This window comes from Orbicella faveolata, unplaced genomic scaffold, assembly GCF_042242905.1.
Source record: "Orbicella faveolata isolate gen_17 unplaced genomic scaffold, um_ofav_v1 contig_34, whole genome shotgun sequence".
Lineage (NCBI taxonomy): Eukaryota > Metazoa > Cnidaria > Anthozoa > Scleractinia > Merulinidae > Orbicella > Orbicella faveolata.
This window is the reverse complement of record NW_028301563.1, coordinates 31,099,497-31,123,185: the sequence shown is the minus strand read 5'-3', so window position 1 is coordinate 31,123,185 and position 23,689 is coordinate 31,099,497. Positions and strand designations below refer to the sequence as shown.

Here is a 23,689-nt window from a genome sequence, read left to right as displayed (position 1 = left end):
GAAACTCTAGTGTCTGACCATTCAAAAGAAAGCTATTGAGCAGTACTTTCATGAGATACTGTGTATTACGCCGTGTAAAAGTTTTTCATGCTCGTCAACTTGTCAGCCAGCCAGTTAAAGGCCGTGATTGTGATAAAACAACCAATCTTGGATGCTATAAAACTACAAGCTGTTCCACTGACTTCTGTAACACAGGCTCACCTGTCACCTTCGACGGTTTCCTGTTAACCGTGAGCTCTGTCCTGGGACTGGCACCACTGAAGTAAAACGCTGACCAAACCGCAGTTCTTTTTCCTCAGTTAATGTAGTATTTCTCGAGTAGTACTGCCGTGGCAGTAAGTACCTCACAAAGGCCATCTCGATCTCTACACTGAAATTTTCTATTGATGATGATAAGCTAAGAGAAGAGTTAATGAAAATACAGACGCCTTTGCTATGAGTTGATCCATGGGAAAAGGAAATCTCACCACCCTACTCGCACAAACGCGAGAAAATTCACTGTCAGTTTTGCTTTTTGTGCTCATTTTGACGTCATAAAATATCGAAAGACACTGACGTTTTCCTTTGATCTCGCACAGATTACTTGAGCTTTCGCCCTAAGAGCGCGTGCGATCATAAAACTATAGGGAGCCACCTTAAATTTCTTTTTGAAGCAACCGTGAACCACCATTACCCATAACACTTTTCGACATTGTCGCGGACGCTTTTACGTTTTGGTAAGACAACCTTTCTCGAAACAGCCGTGTGTTACTATTTTTATATAGTAAGAACCTGTTATACACATAACAACGACTCCTCTTAGGGTAAAAAATATGAATCTAAAGCAAACATGGTTTTGACATTTCTCTTTTACTATGAAATTGATATGGGTTAGGAAAAATGCTTAAGAGTGAATGCCTATAAAAATGGACCTAAATCGCCTATCAATGGCACAAGTCGAAAAATTGATTTCGCTTGTATTTTGTCCATAGATAGGTCCTAGTAAGAATAGAAACGGACCATAGTTAGTTTCTGCTAATACAGCTTTCTTTGGTAGAAATACGCCAAAAACGATTTCGACCCGATTGGGCTCAAAATCTACTTCCGGTTTTGCTGAATTTTCCGAATATTTGATTGCTTCGCGCTCCGCAGAACAGCTACTTGAGAATCTTTCAATGGATTTTATATTCAGTTCAGGTCTTCGTGGTATGACTGAGCAAAAAATAAAATAAGTCAAAGTTAGTTTTGAGCCCGAAAAGAGATCACACTGACACGCAAAATTGTACAGTGTGTCGCAAGAGAATTATTGCGTGAAAACATCGCCATATTTTTCTATGGGCTATAACTTTAAATACCATAAAAACACTTTCTACGGTTTAAATAAACACCCACCTGTTCGGATATCAAAAAATATCTCTGGGCAAATGGTTTTAAGTCGCTCGCCTTGGCCTGTGTTTCTCATAGATTTTGCCCAAAATCCGCCGTTGGAATGTAAGTAATTGCGTGACGCGGATAGCCACTCTCGAGTAAAATATTCGTTTCCAGCAATCCGATGAAAGCAATTTTTGAAACGTTGAGTGGATAAAATAATGTTTTTTTTTTGTTTTTTGTTTTGTTTTTTTTTTGTCGTTTTTTTTTTGTTTTTTTTGTTTAAGTTAGTATAAATATATATGTTTTTTCATTTACATTGCGACACCCACGACATCCATGATAAAGAACGTTACTACAGTACTCCGGGAAATGATTTTAACACTTGTTTATTTTATTGATTTCACTGATAACTTACAACACAGTGGCAGTTTTAGAGATACACTTAACCAATCCTCTATGGTTTGTGGCAATTGAATCATTAACTGACAAATAAAGTCAAGTGGAAATACCTAATTTCTATAGACTACTAACTGCGTGACGGCATCTCAGCTCTTCTAGCTGTGTAGAAAATTTGTACCTACACAATATCCTCAAACTCAGCTAGAAAACCCGGAATTTCTTGAATTGAATTAGCCGAGGAAGAAATTGCGTTTAAGTTTCAATCATACTGGGAAAAAAAATCCATCTTTTCTACTTTGGTTGTTTGATCAATTAACTGAAATTTGCAGATCAAAACACTGGTAGACAAATAAACATTACAGTGGTCGATCTAGGACTAGGTTTACACTAAAGGAGTTCCCGAATTCATCAATTTTAGAGTATTCGGATTAGTAGGGGTTTACAGTGAAAGGATATTCGGATTCTTAACCGTTTATACACGACGATAACTCCGGGAACATTCATGATGGAATGGTTAACAAGCAGTTTGTTGCCTCGACAACGAGAAACAAAATGCCTCCGAAAATAAGGCTAGGGGTAGGTTGAGACAGTCTGAAGTTTTCTTTCAACTCGCTGACCACGGTACTGTTGTCCATCATGTCAGGTCTCTCCAGGTATTTATTAAGGGTTTAGGGTCGAAAACCGTCGAGGTTTTCGATCGTGCCATCGTCGTCATCTGCGCAGTAAAGTATAAATTGGGCTTCTGAGGAGTATGGCATTACCCATTATAAAAGTGATTACCTACACCTGAAACAGCACGAGGTAATCACCCAGCGACCGCCATCAAATGGCCATCAATGTGCCTACGACTCGACTACGACTGGATCATGTAATCCGCCATTTTCGTTCCACCGCAAACTCAAAAGATCACAGGCGGAAAAATATCTGGATTCGAGAGAAAATCGTTCACACGACAAAACTCTCCGGATTCAAAAGTTTTGGGATTCAAAGTTGCCACTTTAAATTCCGGATTCAAAATCTCCGGAGACACGACCAAACCGGGGAGTTTTTATTTCGGTTTCGTCCACTTTTGTATAAACGGCAAAATCAATCCAGCACTAAAACGTTCCGGATTCATCACGAATCCCGGAACAATTTCCTCTAGTGTAAACCTACAATCCTGGCCATAAGTTGTTGGGACACCTCCCCTTTTTGCGCGCTAAAACACACGATTTCAACTACGTCCTTAACGTTTTAGAACAAAAGATGAATAGAAGCAAGTACAATTGACCCCCCCCCCTCTCCCCTAGCAATGTTTGATAAAAATGAAGCTATTCTGAAGACTAGATCGGATGTGGGAAAAAAGGAAAAAGGGACATTAGAAAGTGGTTAGACAGTTGTGTTGGAACCAAACGTGATTGCTGAACAATCGCTATTATTGGAATAAGACGTGAATATCTATCTTATCGTCTCTTTAGTTCGAGAATACTGTTCTAGGAGGCGAACAATTCTTGAAACGTGGCTATTCTGAAGCTATTGTCAAGGATTTTTTTTCTTCAAGATTTTTATCGACATTGACAGGGGGGAGAGGGGTAGGCGGGCTTGCCCGGTTTTGGTCTTAAAAGAGGCTGCCTGTGAAGTCATCTGCCGTAACTGTCCCAACACTTTTGACCAGGATTGTAGTCTAAATGAACAGCGAACATCCATCTTGTGTTGTTCGCGGAAGTCGGTCACAGAGGAGCGAATTTCAATGAAATATATATATAATTTTATTAAGCAATTAGCCAAAAATAGGTTGGCCGCCAAAACAGTTTAGGGTTTAGCCTAACTCTAACCTTAAGTTTTAAGGCTGAAGAAAAAAAAAGGAAAAAGCATTGAGCATTTCAGTTGTTTGAAACAGAAACATTCGCCCACAATGAACTATGTATAGTACGTGGGTAACCAGGAAAGCAATCCGTCCAGCACAGTAATTGTTCAAATTAACAGCTTACCGAGACACTCGCACTGTCGATGCCTCTTATTTATGACTTTTAGGATTTGTTTACTTTACTTTTTCCGACTTTTTAGCAGGAGAAAAAGCACTAAATGTGCTGGCACAAATAAAAAGGTTTAACCGAAAATCGATCCGTCGAAATCAACAAATACAAATTTAATCACTGTAGCGTTCCTTCAGATCACGTAAGGCTACAAACCAACAATATCAACTTGTCATTACGCTTAACAAATGAACTTAGAACGATTTTCTTTCTAGAACTCGTTCTTGTAATTAAAATGATCAAAGAAAGAACGACAGCCTAAAACGTGGGGGTGGACAGGGGGGTCAGAACCTCCCGCCTTCCGTACCCTGCTCTCCCGCTTCCCGTACCTTTATGTCCCGCCTCCCGCCCTTTTCCGTGCTGCTCCCGTCCCCTGTAAATTGGCAGAGTCAAAACACATTCTAGCCATTTAGCTTCGCAATTCTTAAGCATTTCCTTTGTTTTTAAATAATTTAACAAGATTACCACTGCCATATGTTTCAATTCAATGAGGTTTTGACCTACTTGTTTATCTTCTTTCACCATGTCAGTCCATTTTCATCGGCTCTTCAGATTTGTTTCTGAAATCCGTTTTCAGTACGTGACCACGGTGACGACGGGCTCAAAAGTTAATTCTAAATTGTATCTTGTTCTGATAAAGTATACGGACTTCCAGTAACCAGTCCGGCGTTTATTGGGATCAGACAATTAAATCATGGAAGTAGGACTTGTCTAAAACAAAAAAACTCGGACGTCAAACGAACCACTCCACACTCTCCAGGGCGCTCATTAAAGCAGCATTCAGTTGAGGCATCTCTACACCACGCGGTGAAATCTTTGGTCCGTTCTGATTCACGGTCGTAAGGAGCAAGCTCCCAAGAAGGTCTTCCGTGCACGGACCTTTCACAGCCGCACCGAAAAATACTGAGACCTAGTAAAATTGTCTTGGACGACATTGATTTGAGATCGCCTGCTCGTCTCACCTTTTTGCAATTTGACAGCTTACGCGACACATGTGCACTCATGCCGCTTGACATTTCATGACCTATGACGTAACCACTGTAAACGGGTTTACTATTTGACCGGAGGTACGCCTGTTTTTCAGCCCAAGCGCAAAGTTTCATTTGCTCGTTTGCTCAGACGTCTCAGAAGTGACTGAGAAGACGTTAAATGCAAGTCAAATACATTTTGGGTTCTTGTTTTTGAAAGTATTCTAATGCATTATTGAATTAAAAAAATTAGCGTTTCGCATTTCTCTCCCGCTTCCCGCCCTTTCCTCCCTCGCCTTCCGTACCCCTTCCGCCCCCTATTCTCCCGGGCTCCCGCCCCCTGTCCCCCTCCACTAAAACGACATAGCAGTAACACCCGAACTCCGAGTAAATTGCTTTTAATTGGCGCTTTTAATTAACTAAATTTCCAAAGCGATGACTTTCAAAATATTAAAGTTAAAAGTGGTCCATTATGTTTTTCTTTTTTCACCCAAATGTTCTAAGATAGCCATCTGCGGTTTGTTGGAAACGAATTATGTATTCAGGGTGACCGCCAGAGTCACGCAATTGGTTACATTCGCACGGCGGTCCAGGGAAAAATTCATGAGAAGCACAGGCCAAGGCGGGCGACTTAAAACCATTTGCCCAGAGATATTTTTGGATTTTCAAACAGGTGGGTGTACAGTTAACCCGTATAAAGTGTTTTTATGGCATTTAAAGTTATAGCCCATAGAAAAATATGGCGATATTTTAGTGCTATAATTCGTTTGAAACACATCGTAATATTTTGCGTTTGTGTTCGATCTCGTTTCAGGCTCAAACGAAACCTTGATTTATTTTATTTTTCACTCAGTCATACCATGAAGGCCTGAGCTGAATGTAAAGACCATTGAAAGATTCCTAAGTAGCTGTTCTGCGGAGCGCGAAGCAATCAAATATTCGGAAAATTCAGCAAAACCGGAAGTAGATTTTGAGCCTAATCGGAAAAAAATCGTTTTTCGCAAATTTCTCCCCAAAAAAGCTGCATTAGCAGAAACTAACTATGGTACGTTTGTTTACTAGCTAGAGCCAATCTATGGGCAGAAAATGAGCGAAATCGATTTTTCGACTTGTGCCGTTGTTTGGTCCATAGTTATGGGCACTGGCTCTTAAAAGGCTCTAAAAGTGTCAAATTTTCTCTGCTAGTCTAAACATTTCGGGCTCAGCCCTTCTTCAGTACGTGGAATGATTGCCGTGAGTCACGCCATACAAAAACTGTACGCGTAGGCACGCGTGGTTAGCGCGCGCATGAAGTACACGGTAAACAAATAGGGAAACCATTGTTTTAGCGCGCGTATGTGTAATACGCGCGAGACCCACAGTCACAAAAAATGAAAGTTAATGTTCAGTTCGTTCGGTCGAAGCGTGTCCAGCTTGAAGATTAATTTCATTTCATGCTGCTTGTGGCTGATGTTACTGCCAGAGCACCGTTTCAAGCCACAGACCAGTGGGAGGAGCAGTTGAAATGTTCAGCTACGGGAAACCCGCGCGATCGGTTTCGAATGCAACAGAGGTGCTCGCTGAAACGTTCCCGTAGTCGCCTTTCAGTCTCTCCGATGTACAGGCAATTGCAGCGACGACAAAAAATGCAATACACAACATTCTCAGACTGACAGGTGAAGTGGTCACGGATGTTATGTGCGCTCTTCGAGCCTTTTTATGGGCTACATTTGTAAACTGTTTTTATTTCAGTAGAACTATAACACCGTCAACTGTGGGTAGAAACACTCCTCCGCGACACTCCCAATGAATAATTTAGGTAAAGTAACAGCACTAAGTCAAGCAGCAAGGTGCTTACTTTACTCAATTCAAAACAAAATATTAATGACAATTTTCTGACATTTTAAAATAAACTGTAGCGATATTGAAACACCGTTGGTTTTACAACCATGTATGACTGCATTTCAAGTTTACCGTATTTCATATTCGTAGAAGTGGTTCATATCTAAATTAAAGACGAGGAATTTAACTAATCTGCCTTGAAAATGTATGGAATTACCCCGGGGAATTACATAGAGTGGTCACGTACTTCGGTATTTTTTTCGGAGTTTTGAGTAAAAATTAGTTAGCTAACTAATTTGGTAGTTTCTCCAGTTTTAATTTCAATATTTTGTTCCCCGACTCTAGAGACTTCCAACATCTGTTAAGGCAATTTTATTTTATATGTCACTGGTCGATCACCCAAAACAGACGATTTAAGAAACTGCCTCCATGTGATATTTTCAGAGAGCTATTTACACCTAAAAACTTGTTTAATGATAATACATGTTTGCACCTGCAGCTCTTTTTAAAGAGATGTGGAAGTTAAATTTCCGACGGGAAGTTCATCCCAATGAATTAACTCTTGTCTGTTTCCCTTAGAAACAAAATGATGTCTCTCGAGGCTATATAACGATAATAGCTGTCAATGTCAAAAAAATTGAGAGGGAAGAAAATTGTAAAATATATGGATTATTAACAGATTAAGTGTTGTTATCACTAGTTCGGATAGGTGAAAGCTTTAAATCAAGTACACGAAAAACTTTTCCAAAAAAAAATTAGAATGGTGTTGTTAAGCATTCTGAAACCGTAAAAAAGAACTTTGCAGTTTAATAATAATAAAACATTCTCGGCAGTGAGTAATTTGGCTCAAATGCAGCTAAAATAATCATTAAATTAGAGTGCACTCAGACAGGAGACACACTTAGCAGGTTTCTCTATTTTCTTAACAAACGCAACACAATACTAATAAATTTCAGCGGGAACGTGTTTCAACCATGTACAAGAGAGTTTCAAGTCAAGAAACTCAACGAATATTTTAAAAACTGTAACAACAGAAATCCGATAATTTTATATGAAACTGGTTCATGGTTGAAATGTAGTGTTAAACACACGGACTGTTGCGATATTTTCTTTAATTTAACAACCCCTTTACCCCTTGTGACGTCAGTAATAGTTTGAAATAGTTAATCCACTTTGTTCTTCAAAAGTTTTATCATGAAGAGAACTATTCAGCTGGTGGCTCGTTAATATTAGGCTTTTTGAGTGGATTTTAGAGTTTTGTCCCACCGTTTATAGCACAGAGAGCGTATAATTCTCGAAGATATGTCCAGAAACCAACCACTGATCATGAGAAAATGCAGAGAACATTTCTTTCATTTTTTCAGAGCTTTTTTAAACTTGTCTGGAGACAATTATTTCGATTATGCAGATGATGTTATCACTTAACTTAGCTTAGGCATTAACATATCCACTCTAACTTTCAATTTTTGAACATAAAATATCTACCTGCCAAAAGTATGCAGCTGCAATACAGTCTTTTCTTTTTATAAGAATATATCTTATAAAGATATCGAGGCTGAAATTTGCGAAGTTGTAAGAATATTTTAAGAATAACCCCGAGGCTGAGATTTTGAAAAGAATATAATTTCTCTCGACGGCAAAACTCGCCAAAAAACAACAAAAACATTACTAGCCGTATGTTCGATGCTAATGAAATTTCTGCAAGAAGTTATATGTTTCATGTCAGGCTTTATTGCCTGCAGTTTGGCTTCAAAATTACTTTCACGCCATCAAAGTCATGATAGGACAGATAATCTGACGTTGTGTCGACATAGTCCAGTTTGTATTCCTTTAATCTAAGAATATTCAAAAGCCATATTTTCACCCTCAAATCGGCAGAAAAATAAGAATATTCAGCCTGGGCTGGAAAAACAATATTCTTATATAAAAAGAGTTTAGGTAAAGTTAAATTGCCAGTCCGTTTTAAATTCCAAAGTTGTTCGATAAAACATTAAAGCCAATTATCTCCTTTCCATATATCACTATCGAAAGTAAAACTTTGGAGTTTTAATTTCAAAATGCGTCGAGTTTGAACGGCGTATCATGCCCAGTTATGCATTAAAGGCAATTATCTCCTTTCAATATAGAAACCAAACTTTGGTGTTTTAATTTCAAAATGCGTCGAGTTTGAACGTCGGGCCGACAAAATTGGACATATAAGAACTGCGTTACAGCTCAGTTAAATAAGCAGAATTTTTTAGGGCTGAAAAAGCAGATTTTTTGTATGCAGTTGAGGCCATTTTCGTTAAGAGTTGTGATTTGGTAAATCATTTGTCTTGCTCTGGCTAAACTATTTTCTCTTCTTTGAGTGAAAAAGGAAAGTAAATTCTGCAAACTCCACTGATATATGTTTAATGGATCCAAGCTGACATTATTTCACCATAGAATAAACATGTCATTACTTTGTTAAACGCAGTGACATTTAAATATTGTAAGCACTCGTTTGTTGCTATCAATTTTTAGTCCTCTTTCCTTCAGTGGTGTCTTTTCCATTGTTGCTTGTGATGTGAAACGCTTTGGGCCATTCAAGTTAAAATGATAGTATCTCTCTTGGTGCTGTTGTTGCTCAAACAAGCTATGGTAAGAATGTTTTCAAGGATTTCTTTTCAACGCTATACTAGCTGATCGAACCGCGATTTTAACGTTATCAAAAGAAAGTAGGCTATTGTATGCGCGCAGTGTGCGCCCTCTTGAAACTCTTAAAATGGCCACATCTCGGCTGTTTGGGCGTGTTACTTTTAAACTGAAGCATACAGGCTACACTGGATGTTGGGGATGTCAAACTAATAGCAATTTCTTCAGCTCTTAAACTTTATTACACAGAGTTTCAGGAGTTTGTATTGATGGAAGTGCGTGCTTTGTTTAGTTTCGCGTTCCCTATTCTTTATTTGTTCCATGAGTTGAAATCGAGGTCTTTTCGAAATTTATGCGCAAAGCAATGTAGCTTCTGTTTTACACATTGCATGAATTCAATCGTTGAAGCACTGTGTTTGTTCAGGATATCGCTTTAATTTCTCAAAGAGATGTTAAAACAATGTTATCCATTACAACATCTTCTGAGCAAGAATTGCTCAGTGTTTTCTTCGATAAAGTTTTCATTCTCTCTTTAATGAAGACAGTCAAAACTTATTTTAATGTTAATTTTTCTGCTCCTATTTAGGCTCAATCCGTTATGCCCCAAGCATCTTGTGTTTCTGCAAAAGGAGGAGACCCGAGGCTGGTGGTTTTTGTATCGTTGGCTAATCAGTCTGAACCCATTGTGCAAGGGTATGGTGTAACATAGCACTACATTATTGGATTTCAATTTTTTTCGCAAGTAGTCTTGAAGTACTCCAAGTGGTTGTTGCAACTGAGCTATAACCCACAATAACAATAATGATTATAATAATCGAAATTTAATTCAAATGGGATCTACTTGAAAACGTCTTAAATTCTTAACTTAAACGAACTTTCTCTTTAATTACCGATATATTACCGTAAGTAATTAGTATTTTAGGTTTGCTGTAATTTTAAATTAAAGGTATTGTCTTTGAAAAACCCCTTTGGGGACAGTCAACAAAGGATGCATGTATGTATGTGTTATTAGGCTTTCCACAAATTGTCCGATTTTTTGGGGGATATTTAGAACTTTTCGAGATATTTAGAAAATATTTTCCGGAAAATTTAGAAATATTGAAACTGAATGTTCACAGCTTTTCTGGTTGAGCTCTGTGTTTTCTTCGCTATTTTCTTTAAACAATTCATAGCGCTATGGCAGAAACAATCCATGACAGTGATCTCCCAATTGAAAAATATACTCCACTCACTAAAAAGCACTAAAGCAGCAATTTTCAAAAATGGCGGATAATAGTAACATCCATGCACCTGAATCTTCTACTACTGCTGCAAGAAAATTTGGATCGAGATTATTAAATATTTGACCTAACTTATCACCAAAATTGGTTTATTTTTAAAACAAAAATAAGACTGATATTTATGGGGTTTTCCGAGGTATTTAGAAAATCGTTTGCTCCGGACATTTAGACTGAAATTTTTTGGGGAAGATGTACATGTACATGTATGTCGAAACATACGAAACGTCAAGTTAAATATAGTTTTATTTGTGTTTTCTGGAAGGATATTTAGGCGAGTTTGCATGATATTTGCCAAAGGCAAAAAGCTATTCAGTCAAAGCTTGAAGAAAACAAGACTACTCGCCCGCGCCACACGCGAGACACCACACAACCCGTGCCAAGCGCGGGAAACACGCAAACGTCAAACGCGGAAAAACAAGCGGTGATAAAAGCGTCTTAGCCGAGTGACGATCGATAGTTGTTCTTATTTAATGGAAAGAAACGATTTGTATTTGAATTAATGTATCTACAGCTGATGTCATAAGCAGCAAGATATAAATGATTCTGTTGTAAGTCAACCCATGCTCTTCTTTTCACAGTGGTTTGGCCACTCAGCACCTTTTCATAGCACACGACCAAGATTCACATGGTGCCGCTGCCAACCTGGAGGTGAAGTGGTCTTTTCCTGAACAGCTCGAGTTTGATTCGGCTCAAAACATAACTGGACCAGAATATACCAGCTTGATAAGTCAGGAGTCAACCTTGATCGTTAAGGTAAGATAATGATTGGTTAGGAAATAATTAATCCTAATCTGTGCGGCGCAATGAAGTAAATATAAGTTTACCTATTTGACAAATTGTTCAAACAAAACTATGAAGTGTAAACAAACTAGGGCCGGCTTTCCACAATTATCCGGATATCTTTTGGGATCTTTAAAAGTTTCCGAAATAATAAGAACAATTTAAGAAATTTAGAAAATTTAGGAGATATTTAGTAATAGTTTAATAGCTTTTTTTGGCTTAGCCCTGTGTTTTCCTCGCTATTTTCTTGAAACAATACTCAGTTATATGCCAGAAACAATCCACTTCAGCGACTTCCCCTGGAAAAATGTGTTTTCCATATCGCTAAAAGCTCTAAATTAACAACTTGCCTCCCCTACTCCTGCCGACTAAAAGAACGTTTTAAGCAAGTGTTGGCCTAAGTGACTCAAAATCGGCTTATCTTTAAAATAAAAACAAGAAACTATTGGGAACGTTTTTCGAGATATTTAGAAAAATTTTATTGATATTTAGAAAATGTTTTGAGAATTTCCGCAAAGCTGTTTAGGTGATTTAACGTGATATTTGTGGAAAGGCCTAAAATCGACCAAAATAAACTTAAAATTACTCGGCTAAAGAAAAATCACAGACTGTTCTCCATGAATTTATAAATTTCAGTTTGATAAGTTGGAATCCTGCCAAAATATCACCCTCGCCATAAATCTCAAAGTTGACCATCAGAAGAGAACCTCGCCGGGAAAAACTTCACAAACGTCGACTTTTGTAGCTGTGGAATATTACTGGGAAGATGAAAGCCTGGATGGAGCAGCAAAAACAGAACGAGCAAGGTCTTCCTTTGAGTTCTACGCACCAAGTAAGTTAATAATTTATGATAATGAAATATCTGTTTTCTTAGCATAATGATAATGTGTGTCCGGTTTTTTTCCGAAGTAAACCTCAAACCTCAAAATAACACTTAATAATGGTATTAAATTACCAAGGAGGTATTAACAGGCCGAAGGTGGACAAGGATCGCCAAGATTTGGGAGGATAAAGATGGATTACAGAACGAAAAAATTTGCAAAATTTAGTCTAGTTAAAGAATGGGGTATAACGTGACAACATTGTTGTATCTACTCTCTTGAATGGACTGGGTGTTGAGAGTGCGGACTTTCCAACTTTCCAACACAATGAAAATCTTACCTATTACGTAATTAACAAATTGACGTCAGTTTTTTATGCGTCTGTCCTCTTATTGATGATAAATTGCGTCATAACATTGTCTAAGTGGCTGTGGAACCACAAGCCGCAGGCGAGTGGTTCCGCAGTAAACTTTGACAATGTTATGACGAAATTTATCATCAATAAGAGGACAGACGCATAAAAAAACTGACGTCAATTTGTTTTTTACAATAACAAGACCCCAAAATGGTCAAATGCTGGGAATAAATGAGGGGTAAAGGCGCCTTAATCTTGCCGTAAACAAAGATAAGTGAATTTTATTCATAAATGACGCGAACATTGTCAATAGCTTTTCTCGCTTTTTGATTGGATACTTAAAAAAGTCCATAAAATCTCATTGGTTAAAAAGTTGACAGTTTGACAGCTGAAAGTTGAACTTGAAAGCTTGCATAAATTAAAATTTTATCCGTCTGTATTCTTATTGTTCATAAAAATGAGCCAATCAGCGCGCGAGAAATTAGATAGTTATTGTAAAAAACATATTTCAAAAGACTTCGCTGTGGCAAAACAATGTTTGTGGGTGATTAACGTTATATATGTTTCCATAGCAACAGTGTTTGACGGCCATGTTGACGCAAATTTTAAAGTTCTTTTTTGAATTTCACTGAAAAGTTAGTAAGTTACTGAAGTTAATCCGGTCAAAATTTATTATTTATCATTTTGTTTTTGTAGCATGCTCCCGTTTTCGCCCCTTGGGGGTGAAAGATGGCAAAATCAAGGAAAGTCAGCTGTCGAGTTCCTCTTACATGAAGACTGAACGAAACAAAACTGGGCACTGTCCTCACTTTTCAAGACCAGGCTCTGTTGGTGTGTTTATGGTTGAAGACGGAATGCTTCATTATGACCGCAACAACTTCCTGCAAGTGGATTTCCGCACTAAGACTAAAGTTGAAATGGTGATGAAACTTAAGTTTCTTTCAACTGCGCCGGGGGATGGGGGAATAGGGTATCGATTTCGGCCATTTTGGTCTCAAATAGGGTATCAAATTTTTGGCCAGGTCATAAATAGGGTAGGGAAAATCACAGATTTAGTCTTAAACTGACGGTAAGGGTTTTGGGAAGCGAGTCGCACATCCCCACCTGATTTTTCTGGGAGTAACCCCCGGGAGTGTAACTGCCAGTTTGTGCATCAAACCTACCCCCAATATATTCCCGCAATATTTTATTTTGTGTTAACTTGGTGTCTTTTTGTCCGACTGTCAAGTGTCAATTTGCGTGTCGAGATCTTTATCCTTGGCTATGAAAATGATTGATATTTGTTTGCGCTAACATTCAATTTTAGGTTTCTATCGAAGAATCAAATGGCAGTTACGTGACCTCGTTCTTGGTACATTCCAGTAACGACAATATAATGTGGATGGTGTACAAGGACAAAACAAGCGGAAAACCAAAAGTAATCGATAGCTTTATTGAGTTTTCACATGTGTTCTTTTTTCAACCAATTTTCCCTTGTCCGCCGAATTGATCAAAACAATTTCATAATTGTTCCTGGCTCGTTTGGTGTCGTATTTTTGCTCCATATAAAATTTTGCATTTTAACCTACTTCTTTGAATTTGTCGTCATCGTATAATAATTTATCTTTTTTCAATGCAACCCCACGGCGTAAAAATTGAAAACAAATAAAGTTCACTCCGTCTTTTACATTCAGGTTACAAAAAACCCCAGACATTTTGGGACAAGCTCCAATGAATCACCGTGGCATGAATGCTTTTCCCTTCTGAAGACAAAATATAATGTAGTTGGCTTTTAAAAATTCTCAACACCATCTCTCTTAGGAATTTACATGTACAGCTAACAGCAAATTTCCGCCGGTGAAAGTATCCGTTATCAGTCCTCCAATCATCGGCCAGTATTTACGCATTAATCCGCGCTCTTGGAAGACACGCTTGTCGATGGCAATTGAATTATATGGATGTTATCTTGTGGATAACAGAAATGGTGAGCGACTTATACTTTATACCTGAATTGTTGAAGGTTTTCCGCATAGAATAGAAAAAATATGCGGCTTATTTTTCGCCTAATGTAACTATAAGAACTCACCAAAACTGCCTTACTACTTAATGGAAAAATGTTTCTTTAAAGGATGAAGGGGTAGGAAGTGTTCACAACAAGACCCCACTGCTGGAGCAATTTCTTTTTGCAAACTTGGTCAAACATTGGCGTGTTATTAAATTTAATTGAGATGACTGACTCCTTATGAAAACAGGTCTTTCAGTAGAAAAGGAGCATGAGTGTAACTGCTAAACAGTTACTTTCACGAGCCTAGTTATTTCACGTCTTTTTTACAGTTCCTCGCCCCCTTGGAATGGAGTCTGGTGCCATCAAAGATTCCCAGATAAATGCATCGAGTGAAACAGAGAACGGGACTCGGGATCAGTCCCGTCTCAACTCGGGACCAGAAAAAGCATGGTGTGTTCAGGAGTCGGATACTGTTAGGACATTAACCATCAATCTCAAAAAACCGTACTACGTTACTCAGGTAAGAGTTTGGACAGACAAAGAACAAAGAACAACCCCCAGGGAAAATAATGTAGGGGAAATGGCCACGTACTAAATACGCTGAGAAAGAGTGGTGGGTGGGGAGGGGGGGAGTGGCGGGTGAGAATGTAACTTGTGATATGTGATTGAACCGCATTCTGCAGGATGAATAGTGCTTTTTGCTACTCTCGGGCTACAGTAGCAAAGGAGTTGTGCGATATGAAGTGCGATCGCATTAGTGGGATATTTAACCAAATACCGTCAACTGATGAAATCTTGCCTGATCTAAACCGTAGTAACATATACAACACGCAAAATAGTCAACAAACTTATACGTTAGAATCTATATTTGAATCATGTGGTACCAGAATAAGAGATAACGAACAAAGTAAACAAAGGGAGGGATAAACGCAAACATCGATTTCAAGGAACAAAACACTCAGTCAAATTGATGTGTACCTTAGTCTTCTTGAAGAGAAGTGTCTGGAGAAGCCAGACAAAATTGAATTTTTAAATGAGCCAAAGCAAACTGAGCTAGCAAAACATAAACATGGTGTCAACACCATTTACACCAACATATGTGTGACCTTTGACATGACAGTTGCTACAGCATAGTCAAACAGCTCTGCTCTACTTTGAAAAAAAAAAACAAAAAAAAAACTGTTCTATAGAACACAGCATGTAAAGCCCTTCCGCAACAATAATGTGAAACAAAATAGGTTGGAGGGCCAAAGTTAAAAGAAGTTGCGAAAACGCCACAAATTTTACGAGCCGTAGGCGTCATGTGTGCCTGCCTATGATTGTCATCAGATGACATTTCCGGCCACCTGAAGCGCCGCAAGAATTACATTATGAAGTTACGTCACAGACATGCTTTGCCGCTCACGCGTCCAGCCGTCTCTTCCCGGGGAGGAACGTTGACCGGACTCGAGAAAGCGGCGCAAATCGAGCCTAATATTACCTAGACACGTAAATATTGTTTGTTTTTGTTGTTTGTTGTTGAAGCATTACCCAAAGTTCAATATTCAGCTTTTAACGTTTTGTGTTAAATAGATCTCAATGCAGGGAAAACTGTGTCACCCAGAAAATGAATGCGAGCTTCCCCCTGAATTTGTCTTCCTGTCATTTGATGGGAAAATCATTCAAGAGCATGGAAAGAAAAAGGTATGTGAGAGTGATATCACAGACATTCTTTTTATATCTCAGAATAGTCTTTAATGTTTGCCACCTTGGCAAACATCGCACACATATCCGCAATTACCATACTTCCGAAATTATGATGCCAATTATGTCTATATAGCGTTTCCAAGGAAACCAGGTAGACCACGTGATTACGCATACCTTGATCGTACCCAAAAAGGCTTCGACAGTGACCTTTGACCTTAGTGGCACGCAAGGAAAAAGATGCATGCGTGTGGAGGTGTATGGGAAGCCGTTCAAAGAAGAAGGTAGACAGTACTTTGTGAAATCTAGCAATAAACTTTGTGTTAATGTCAAGTTTTCGGTAATATCTATCCCATGGAAGGTCGCTAAATTAGAAATTCCGTAGGGGTGATAGTGTTCAAACCAAAAACTTTTTAGGAGCTTGGGGCCGTTGTGGACATTTTCTGGAACAATACAATTATCAACCAGAAACTGTTAAAATGTGTTAAACCAGTGGGTGATGGAAGGGGGAAAAAGAGGGGGTGGGGGTGGGTATAGGTATTTCCTTGTATAAGCTATATGTATTAATGTGCCGCGCAGGAAAGTACGGTTTTTAAGCTTTTTTCTAGAAAGAAAGAGGGCTTAAGATTTTGCTTAAACTGATGGTAATGACATAATGAACAATGCTTAAGTTTTTGTTTTCATCTTTCAGGAAGCCCAGCCTTGGTAAAGCGTGGCTTTCTCTGTGCATACGACGGCAATGAGGCGATTGTGTTTCTGTGTTTTGGAGAATACAGTGAAGACGACGTGTAAGTGTTCATGTGAACATCTTTACTAGCATATTCTCTTGCTCTAAGTTAAAACAAAGTAATCATTCTGGCCAATGACAAAGGACACAATTAATCCAGTCAGCCGATTAATTTTCGAAGTACATAGCTGACGAAAACCTGCGCGCGTGAGTCACGATTGGCCTCGTTTTATTTCTGATTGGATGAAAAAATGGCGAGAGTTTTTCAAGCCAATTGTGTACCGAAGCAATACAAAACTCAAGTGATAAGCGCTTTATAACCTTTTTAAACTTTTACATAGGTCTTGCAAATTTTCGCTTCAAACACTTACAATCTTCGAGGCCATGAAAAGTGGAAGCTTGGTGTACAACATTGAAAAGCGCAGTTTTAATAATTACGTAACTGTGACTGATTGTATGCCCTTCGTTCTAATCTTAACAGGTTTCCAAGAAGCACATGTTTAGGGACCCAAAATGAAGGAAAATCTCACTTTGGTAAGATTACAGCTAAAAGTGACCTCTAAACTTGTGCAGCTACATAACCCTTTCTGTACGAACTCATCAAAATAAAATTTCTCTTTGAAAGGTAAATACATAGTATAGCACACTGGTCATGGAAAATTAGGAAATTATCACCCTTGACTAATGGTACTGATCAAAATTGCCTTGATCAAGATCAGATTTCTCCTTGGAATATCAATTCATACTCCATCACACAGGTCACGAGAATTTACCAAATGATCACCTCTGGGGAATTGTCTTTATATTGGAAGTAATCCTCCTAAGTATTATTGTAACAAATGTATGGAGACATATAAGGAGAAAATTTATGTTGGTCATGAGGCTTTAAGGGTTGCAAAGCAGTTTCAAGAATAGCGCAGAAAATTAGAACTGAAACCGGAACAAGTGCGAATACCAGAGGAAACAGTCCGAGCGTCCGAGCGAAGTTCAACGCATGCGCTCAATTAAACTACAACCAGTCTGGTTCGGGTTTTTGATTTAGCCTGTCAGTCTTGTCAGGTTTTTGCTTCCGTTGAAAAGAGAATTATTAACATATTGTTTTCATTTGTTTCGTCTAAGCCCTTGATCCAACCTTATTTACAATTCTGGCGTTTGATCCTGAAAATAAACGTCTATACGGTGTCAGCAAACGCCACCGTCTGTACATGGAAAGTGATGACGTATATGGCCGACAGTGGCACGTGATATTGCCAGTTAAGTGGGCGAACATACGGGACAAGCCGGGAATTCAGCTTATTACGGAAGTTCCGTTTGTACCAGAAACTCGATTCACTCGGCTTCCAGATCCAGAAGTGGCGGGTACTGACGTCCAAGGCAATAGATGGGGAGGTCAGTCACTGATACAGATAATTACAGGGATATATTTACCAGCGCTCTCCTTGGACAAAACATGTCCCGTGGTACAAAACGGATTGCGGACAATATATATAACCCGCCTGATTTGATAGCCGTCATCTGATTTCATAGATGAGTGGAAAAACGAACAAAGTCACATTTGCAGGTCTAACTATTTATTCGAGTAACAGTGTTAGAAAATTATGTAGACTAGAAATTCTTCATTGATTTTCGCTGGAGCGGTCTTTTACCACAGTAGGCGTGTTGTAGAAGTTGACAAAGGCTAACAAAATAAATAATTTGTTTATTTTATAATGATTATATTCTATAATTAAATATAATATAATACAGTTATCATAAATGAGAGGGAGAAACCCCACCTCGGGGGGACTCCGATATAAAAAGGACAAGGGTGCTCGTCGGAAAATTTTAAAACAACCCCTAAGAGGAACCAAGATCCTGTTTTGTGGGCGTGACTTGAAATTTTTTTCACCCCTAAGAAGTACCAATTCTAAAATATAACATTATCATACATTTTCTGTCATACATTTTTCGGCTCAATGCCCTAAAAGGTACTGCAAAAGCTCCCGCTTTGGACCTTTTGAGGCTGAACACCCTAAGAGCTACCAAAACCACTATTTGAACCCCTAAATGGTACGACGAGCACCCCTGTCCTTTTCATATGGGATTCCCATCTGGGAGTAGAACCCATTCAAGTGCAAATTTTCTTTAACAGTGCGCGCAAATAACGCGTGCGGACAAATAACACCAGGCACGTGCGTACACTAAGCAATAAGTGTTAACCTGCTGATAAACAATCAGATTAGAGAACCTAGATACAGTTATGATTGTCATCTTTATAGGATCTTCTCTGGGTCTTCACGTGTTTCCTCCTGCTGTGAACAAATGGCTGTTGGTTGGTTTGTGGAGGAATCACGGTGAGTAAAATTGCTAATCGTGTACCCAGATGTCACTCGTCTGACGTCTGACACTGAAAAATGAGCCTTCGCTTGGCCGTTAGAGATCTGAGCTTGAGATGATAAAAAATATCATCCAAATGCTTGTATGTATGACGATTATTTATCAAATGGGTGGGTTGAAAGCGTGCTGCAATTTAGGTGTTTTGAGGTTTCATTGACTGGAAACGGTCACAAAGTTTTCTTTTTGAACAATTTCAGCTTAACTTAAGGCATTGATTTAACGACGGGACCATTTGTTTTTTTCATTTTGTTCAGATTTTGGCCCGTGTCGCAGTAGTCCTTGTTTAAACGGAGGAACATGCTATGTAGACGGTGATGAATATAGCTGTAACTGTTTGCCATTTTATTATGGTCGCCACTGTGAGGGTAAGCTCTAAACCAGACATACCTTGACCTGAACATGCGTACCAGGTGGGGAAGGGGGATTTCTATTGAGCCGTTAATTCGGAACTATGACATAGTAGTCAGGTTATTTTCTTAGACACTAATGGGATAGCCTTACATGATTTAGAAATTTGTCAACTGTCACCATCGCCCACAATGCTATTGTCTTTTGCGACATGTACTCAGTTGGTAGAGCATCGCACCGGTATCGCGGAGGTCACGGGTTCGAATCCCGTTGAAGCCCTGATTTTTTTCAGGCTTCTTCTTTCCAATTGCTTAAATTGGAAAATTTACTGCGATGATCATTCTTCACTTTCAGTGCCCATTTTATTAATGCGCGGCATAATAATTTGGATATTCAGAACTAATCGGCCGTGATTGGTCAACAGACTTAGCTTTGGGAATACCTCGAGTCTCTTCGCGATTCCACTGCTGTCAATCAAACGGTTGGGAGTGTGAAGCAAATTTCAGGGTGTGATAAAGTGGACAATAGCGTTCTAATTAGCCATAGTAAAAAAAAGAAAAAGCGGTTCTTAAAAGCGGTTAAGACGAGCGCAACGCCTAACTTGCTGCCTTGGGAGGACCGCTAGCAGTTATTTCTTGCGCTTTGTTAGAATTAAATTTCCAGAAAATCCGGCCTTTCAGTATCTGTGTTGGCTTGCGAGCTTGAGTCACAAATCCGGACAAGCGCGAAGAGTACCTTCACCACGTGCGTTTGAAAAGCGATAACAAACAAAACTTACGCTTTGCAAAAATAAATTTTACTCCCCGCCCCCCGAAAACAAGCTTTTGCTAGCTCGTAAGAATCAAGCAAGGCGGAGAATTTGTCACGCGCGAGTGAAGGTAGGCGAAAAATTGACTCATCATTTGAATGACTACTGTGCGTTATGTTTTTCACGGCCTCTCTCCTAGCACCGCTGAACTCGCTCTTTTTATAGTAGGTTCAGTATGCCAAAAAATGTCATCGATCCAGGATGATGAAGAGAAAAGGGAAATAAACACGGTATACTTTCTTTATCGTGTTGGTCACAATTGAACGGGGATTCAATGAGCTCTAAACAGAGCTCCCGATCAACCCTCTGCATTTCTTGCACGGACGACATCTTGACTTACGGTTTTCCGATAGGGAACTGACTTTGACGAATTTTTTGCCTCCTTGGCGGCATTCAAAATGTAAACAAAAGCTCTTTTGAGACAGTTTGCGTGTAGGTTGTCATTGGCTACACAGTACCGCCTTTTCGGTACACTTGTGAGAAAAATCTCTTTTTCTAACAGACGCGATTACCATTAAAGGGTATTTTAAATAATAATCGCAAAGCGCTGATTCTTTCTTTAACTTTACGTTAAGAGTATAGAAACTGCTTGGGCCGTAGGAATCGCACTGTTTCTTTTTTATTCATCTTTTATTAGCCTTTAAACTGCTGTTTTGTTGCTTAGTCTCAACGCTTAATAGTCCCAAAGGAGTCCTATTGTTTGCGGAGGCGGAGCTTCGACTACATTTAAATTCTAGCGGAAGATTCAAAATAGGTTCGTTCTATTCCCGTGGGAGTTTCTAAGGGGAGGGAAAGCAAGAACTTTGGTGGAAAAAATCTAAAGTTGGAGTTTGAAACTGGGCATATAGCCGTCTCAAGCAATAAACGGTCAAAGCCATATGCAAACGTTTTGGTCAAGCATTCGAGGGAAGAAAAATTTAGCTTCGAAGTTTACTCTCATACCAAAAAATCCTTGAAATGGACCAAATTCAAATGAAATTTGCGACTAATTCTAATTGGGGTAAAATCTCAGAAAAGGTCTCGTATTTTCTACTGATGTGTCATCTTCAAAAGCCATATGCAAACTTTTTCTAAACTTGACTAATAAGCTCGTAATCACGCAAAACATTCATACTGTTTGCAGATGTCGGTCATTTTTCTTATTGTCTGGACAGCTGGGATAATTATTCATTTTGAATTTACGCGCGGAGGTCACAAAAAAGCCCCGGATGTATCGCGGCATTGTGGGCGATGACACTAATTGTCTTGGATAAAAACAAACATTATGCCGATAACGAAGGCATAATGTTATTTCATCGCGAGGCATTTCCTGTTTCTTATCAGTTTGCGGGTTGTGCTCTAGTCTGGTAACAATGGAAGTCTCCTGTCCAATGAAAAATGGGCGCGTGTCAAAGTTAAGTACAAAAGGTTGGTTATCTCGTACACGCGGCCCCTTCCTACTATTGCCATCATCGCAAGAAGAACTTTTCTGCTTTTTAGCGTTTAGACGTATTTGTTCTTTTTCCCTCCACCTCCCCGGTCACCGACCCGCAGACTGTTAACATATCTTATGTAGTATTTTACTTTAGTTTTTACTGGTGGCGAAAGTTTTAACCCCACCTTTCCTGAAGAGATTTTAATCTTTGTTTGTAACCTTAGTTTCAATTAAACTCGTCACATTTGTGGCCATTTATCCCAAACGATTCGTTTCTATTGTCGTCTACCTATCTCTCCAGCAAACTAGTGCGACGCCTTGCGGAGCTCTCGATGTCTCAATGTTTGCCAATTACTCAAGATAAAAACCTATTCTTATGTTTCCAGAACCTCGAAATATGCTTTCATTAGATTAGAATCAAGCTTGTTTTTCATTTACCACAGCTGGTTTATGGACTTCAAAAATTTTAGTCAAAAATCTCAACCACTTGAATACCTTACGAGACTGGCTAAAACCCGTCATGCAAAGCAACTCTCAGTGGAAGCGCTGCTGGCTTGCATCAGTGGATGGCTGGGCTAGCACTACTTTCCATTCATTATGCGACAACAAAGGACCAACAGTGACAATTATCCGTGTGGAAAAGTACATCTTTGGGGGATATACGAGTGCATCGTGGGGTGAGTAGGGTTCCCTTTATGTTTATGATTCACCTCTAGGAGCACATGGCCTCGCATCAGTTAATCGTTAATCCAAAAATAGTCCAGTACATATCAGAAACACTTAATAACCCTCATTTGCATCTAAGTAAGGACACGTCATGAAAAAAACATGATCTAAATTGGTATCAAACGTACATGATTCGTCATCAACCATTTGAAGTTTGGCAGACCATACCAGTGACCCAAACTTTCAAGCCACAAGTCCAACACTTTATCGAGTTGTGAAATTGGTTTCAATGATTCGAGCTGAAACCAATAGTTCTCTTGACAAAGGCAATCCATATCTGAATTTTCGTCTGTACTTATCTATTGAAAACATTTTGAAATCTCAATAAAACGATTCCAACTATATGCAATTAAATCATGTGTTTTCGTGGGGTTTTTACGATAAAGTGTAAACGAGGGTATTTCTGTTGTTTTACCAACTAGTCTCGTCCACTTGTGGGTACAAGAGCAGTTCTACCGCATTCTTGTTCTCACTGGTGAACAAGCCAGGCTGGAGGCCAGTAACATTTAGGCTAATTGGAGTATCTCATTACAAGCATGCTACACTCAGCTGCTCTTCCTACGGACCCAAATTTGGAGATGGAAACGATATTTCAATTGCCTCCGAAGCCTCATCAAACAAAAATCCTTTGTCATACCTTGGAAATGCCTACAATCAACCATCTGGACATGTCCATGGTAGCGAGTTCACAACATCATTCATGGCCGGAAGTTATACTAGTCCATGGGCCAGACCACTTTTCGGTACCAAACCTAAGGACAAGACCTAAGTGTTATCAGCTGATACTACTGCATGAGTTGTTTTCAAATTTGTATGATAACCTTTCTGAATGAGTAGCTTTGGGTGAGTTTTTTTAATTTAAAATTTCGCAAAAAATAGCTTCAGCATGGAAACGAGGCTTGGAAGAGGATCCTCCAAATATATGGTCACGATCGTTTTATCAGTATTTTAGATATTTGAAAAAAAAGGAAAACATTTGTATTTCTCCTCGAAGTTGTAAGAAGTAGAAATTTGTGTCAGGATTACACGAAAAACTAAAAAACAATCAACATTGTCATTCACATTGTATCATGGGTAAATCCAAGATGGCGGCATTCTTGACAGGTGTGTAGGGCCAATTTGTGTTAAAAGTTTGGTTCCTTGTACAAACGAGAAAAGTTTTCAGGAGATAAATAAACGGTAAGCATCTAGGTAAACATTTAGAGAAAGCAATTAACTAAA

At 38.9% G+C, this 23,689-nt stretch overlaps 1 protein-coding gene across 1 annotated transcript; it reads left to right on the top strand.

Annotated features, from left to right (window-relative positions):
- The first annotated feature begins 9,051 nt into the window (after positions 1–9,051).
- On the top strand, positions 9,052–23,237 carry LOC149105755 (uncharacterized). The gene is made up of 17 exons (XM_089272385.1): positions 9,052–9,172; positions 9,753–9,859; positions 11,025–11,199; positions 11,863–12,058; positions 13,099–13,322; positions 13,709–13,819; positions 14,203–14,365; positions 14,716–14,906; positions 15,959–16,069; positions 16,206–16,353; positions 16,761–16,857; positions 17,278–17,330; positions 17,916–18,185; positions 19,055–19,129; positions 19,427–19,537; positions 22,186–22,419; positions 22,891–23,237. Exons 1-17 carry the CDS (start codon positions 9,128–9,130, stop codon positions 23,235–23,237), a joined length of 2,658 nt encoding a protein of 885 aa, XP_089128511.1. The 5' UTR covers positions 9,052–9,127.
- The last annotated feature ends 452 nt before the right edge of the window (positions 23,238–23,689 follow it).

Excerpts from the sequence above, each read along its gene's own strand:
- LOC149105755 (XM_089272385.1), top strand. The coding sequence starts at position 9,128 with ATGATAGTATCTCTCTTGGTGCTGTTGTTGCTCAAACAAGCTATG. Across the intron at positions 14,907-15,958 it reads AACCGTACTACGTTACTCAG|ATCTCAATGCAGGGAAAACT; the intron begins GTAAGAGTTTGG and ends TGTGTTAAATAG. Across the intron at positions 18,186-19,054 it reads CCAAGGCAATAGATGGGGAG|GATCTTCTCTGGGTCTTCAC; the intron begins GTCAGTCACTGA and ends TCATCTTTATAG.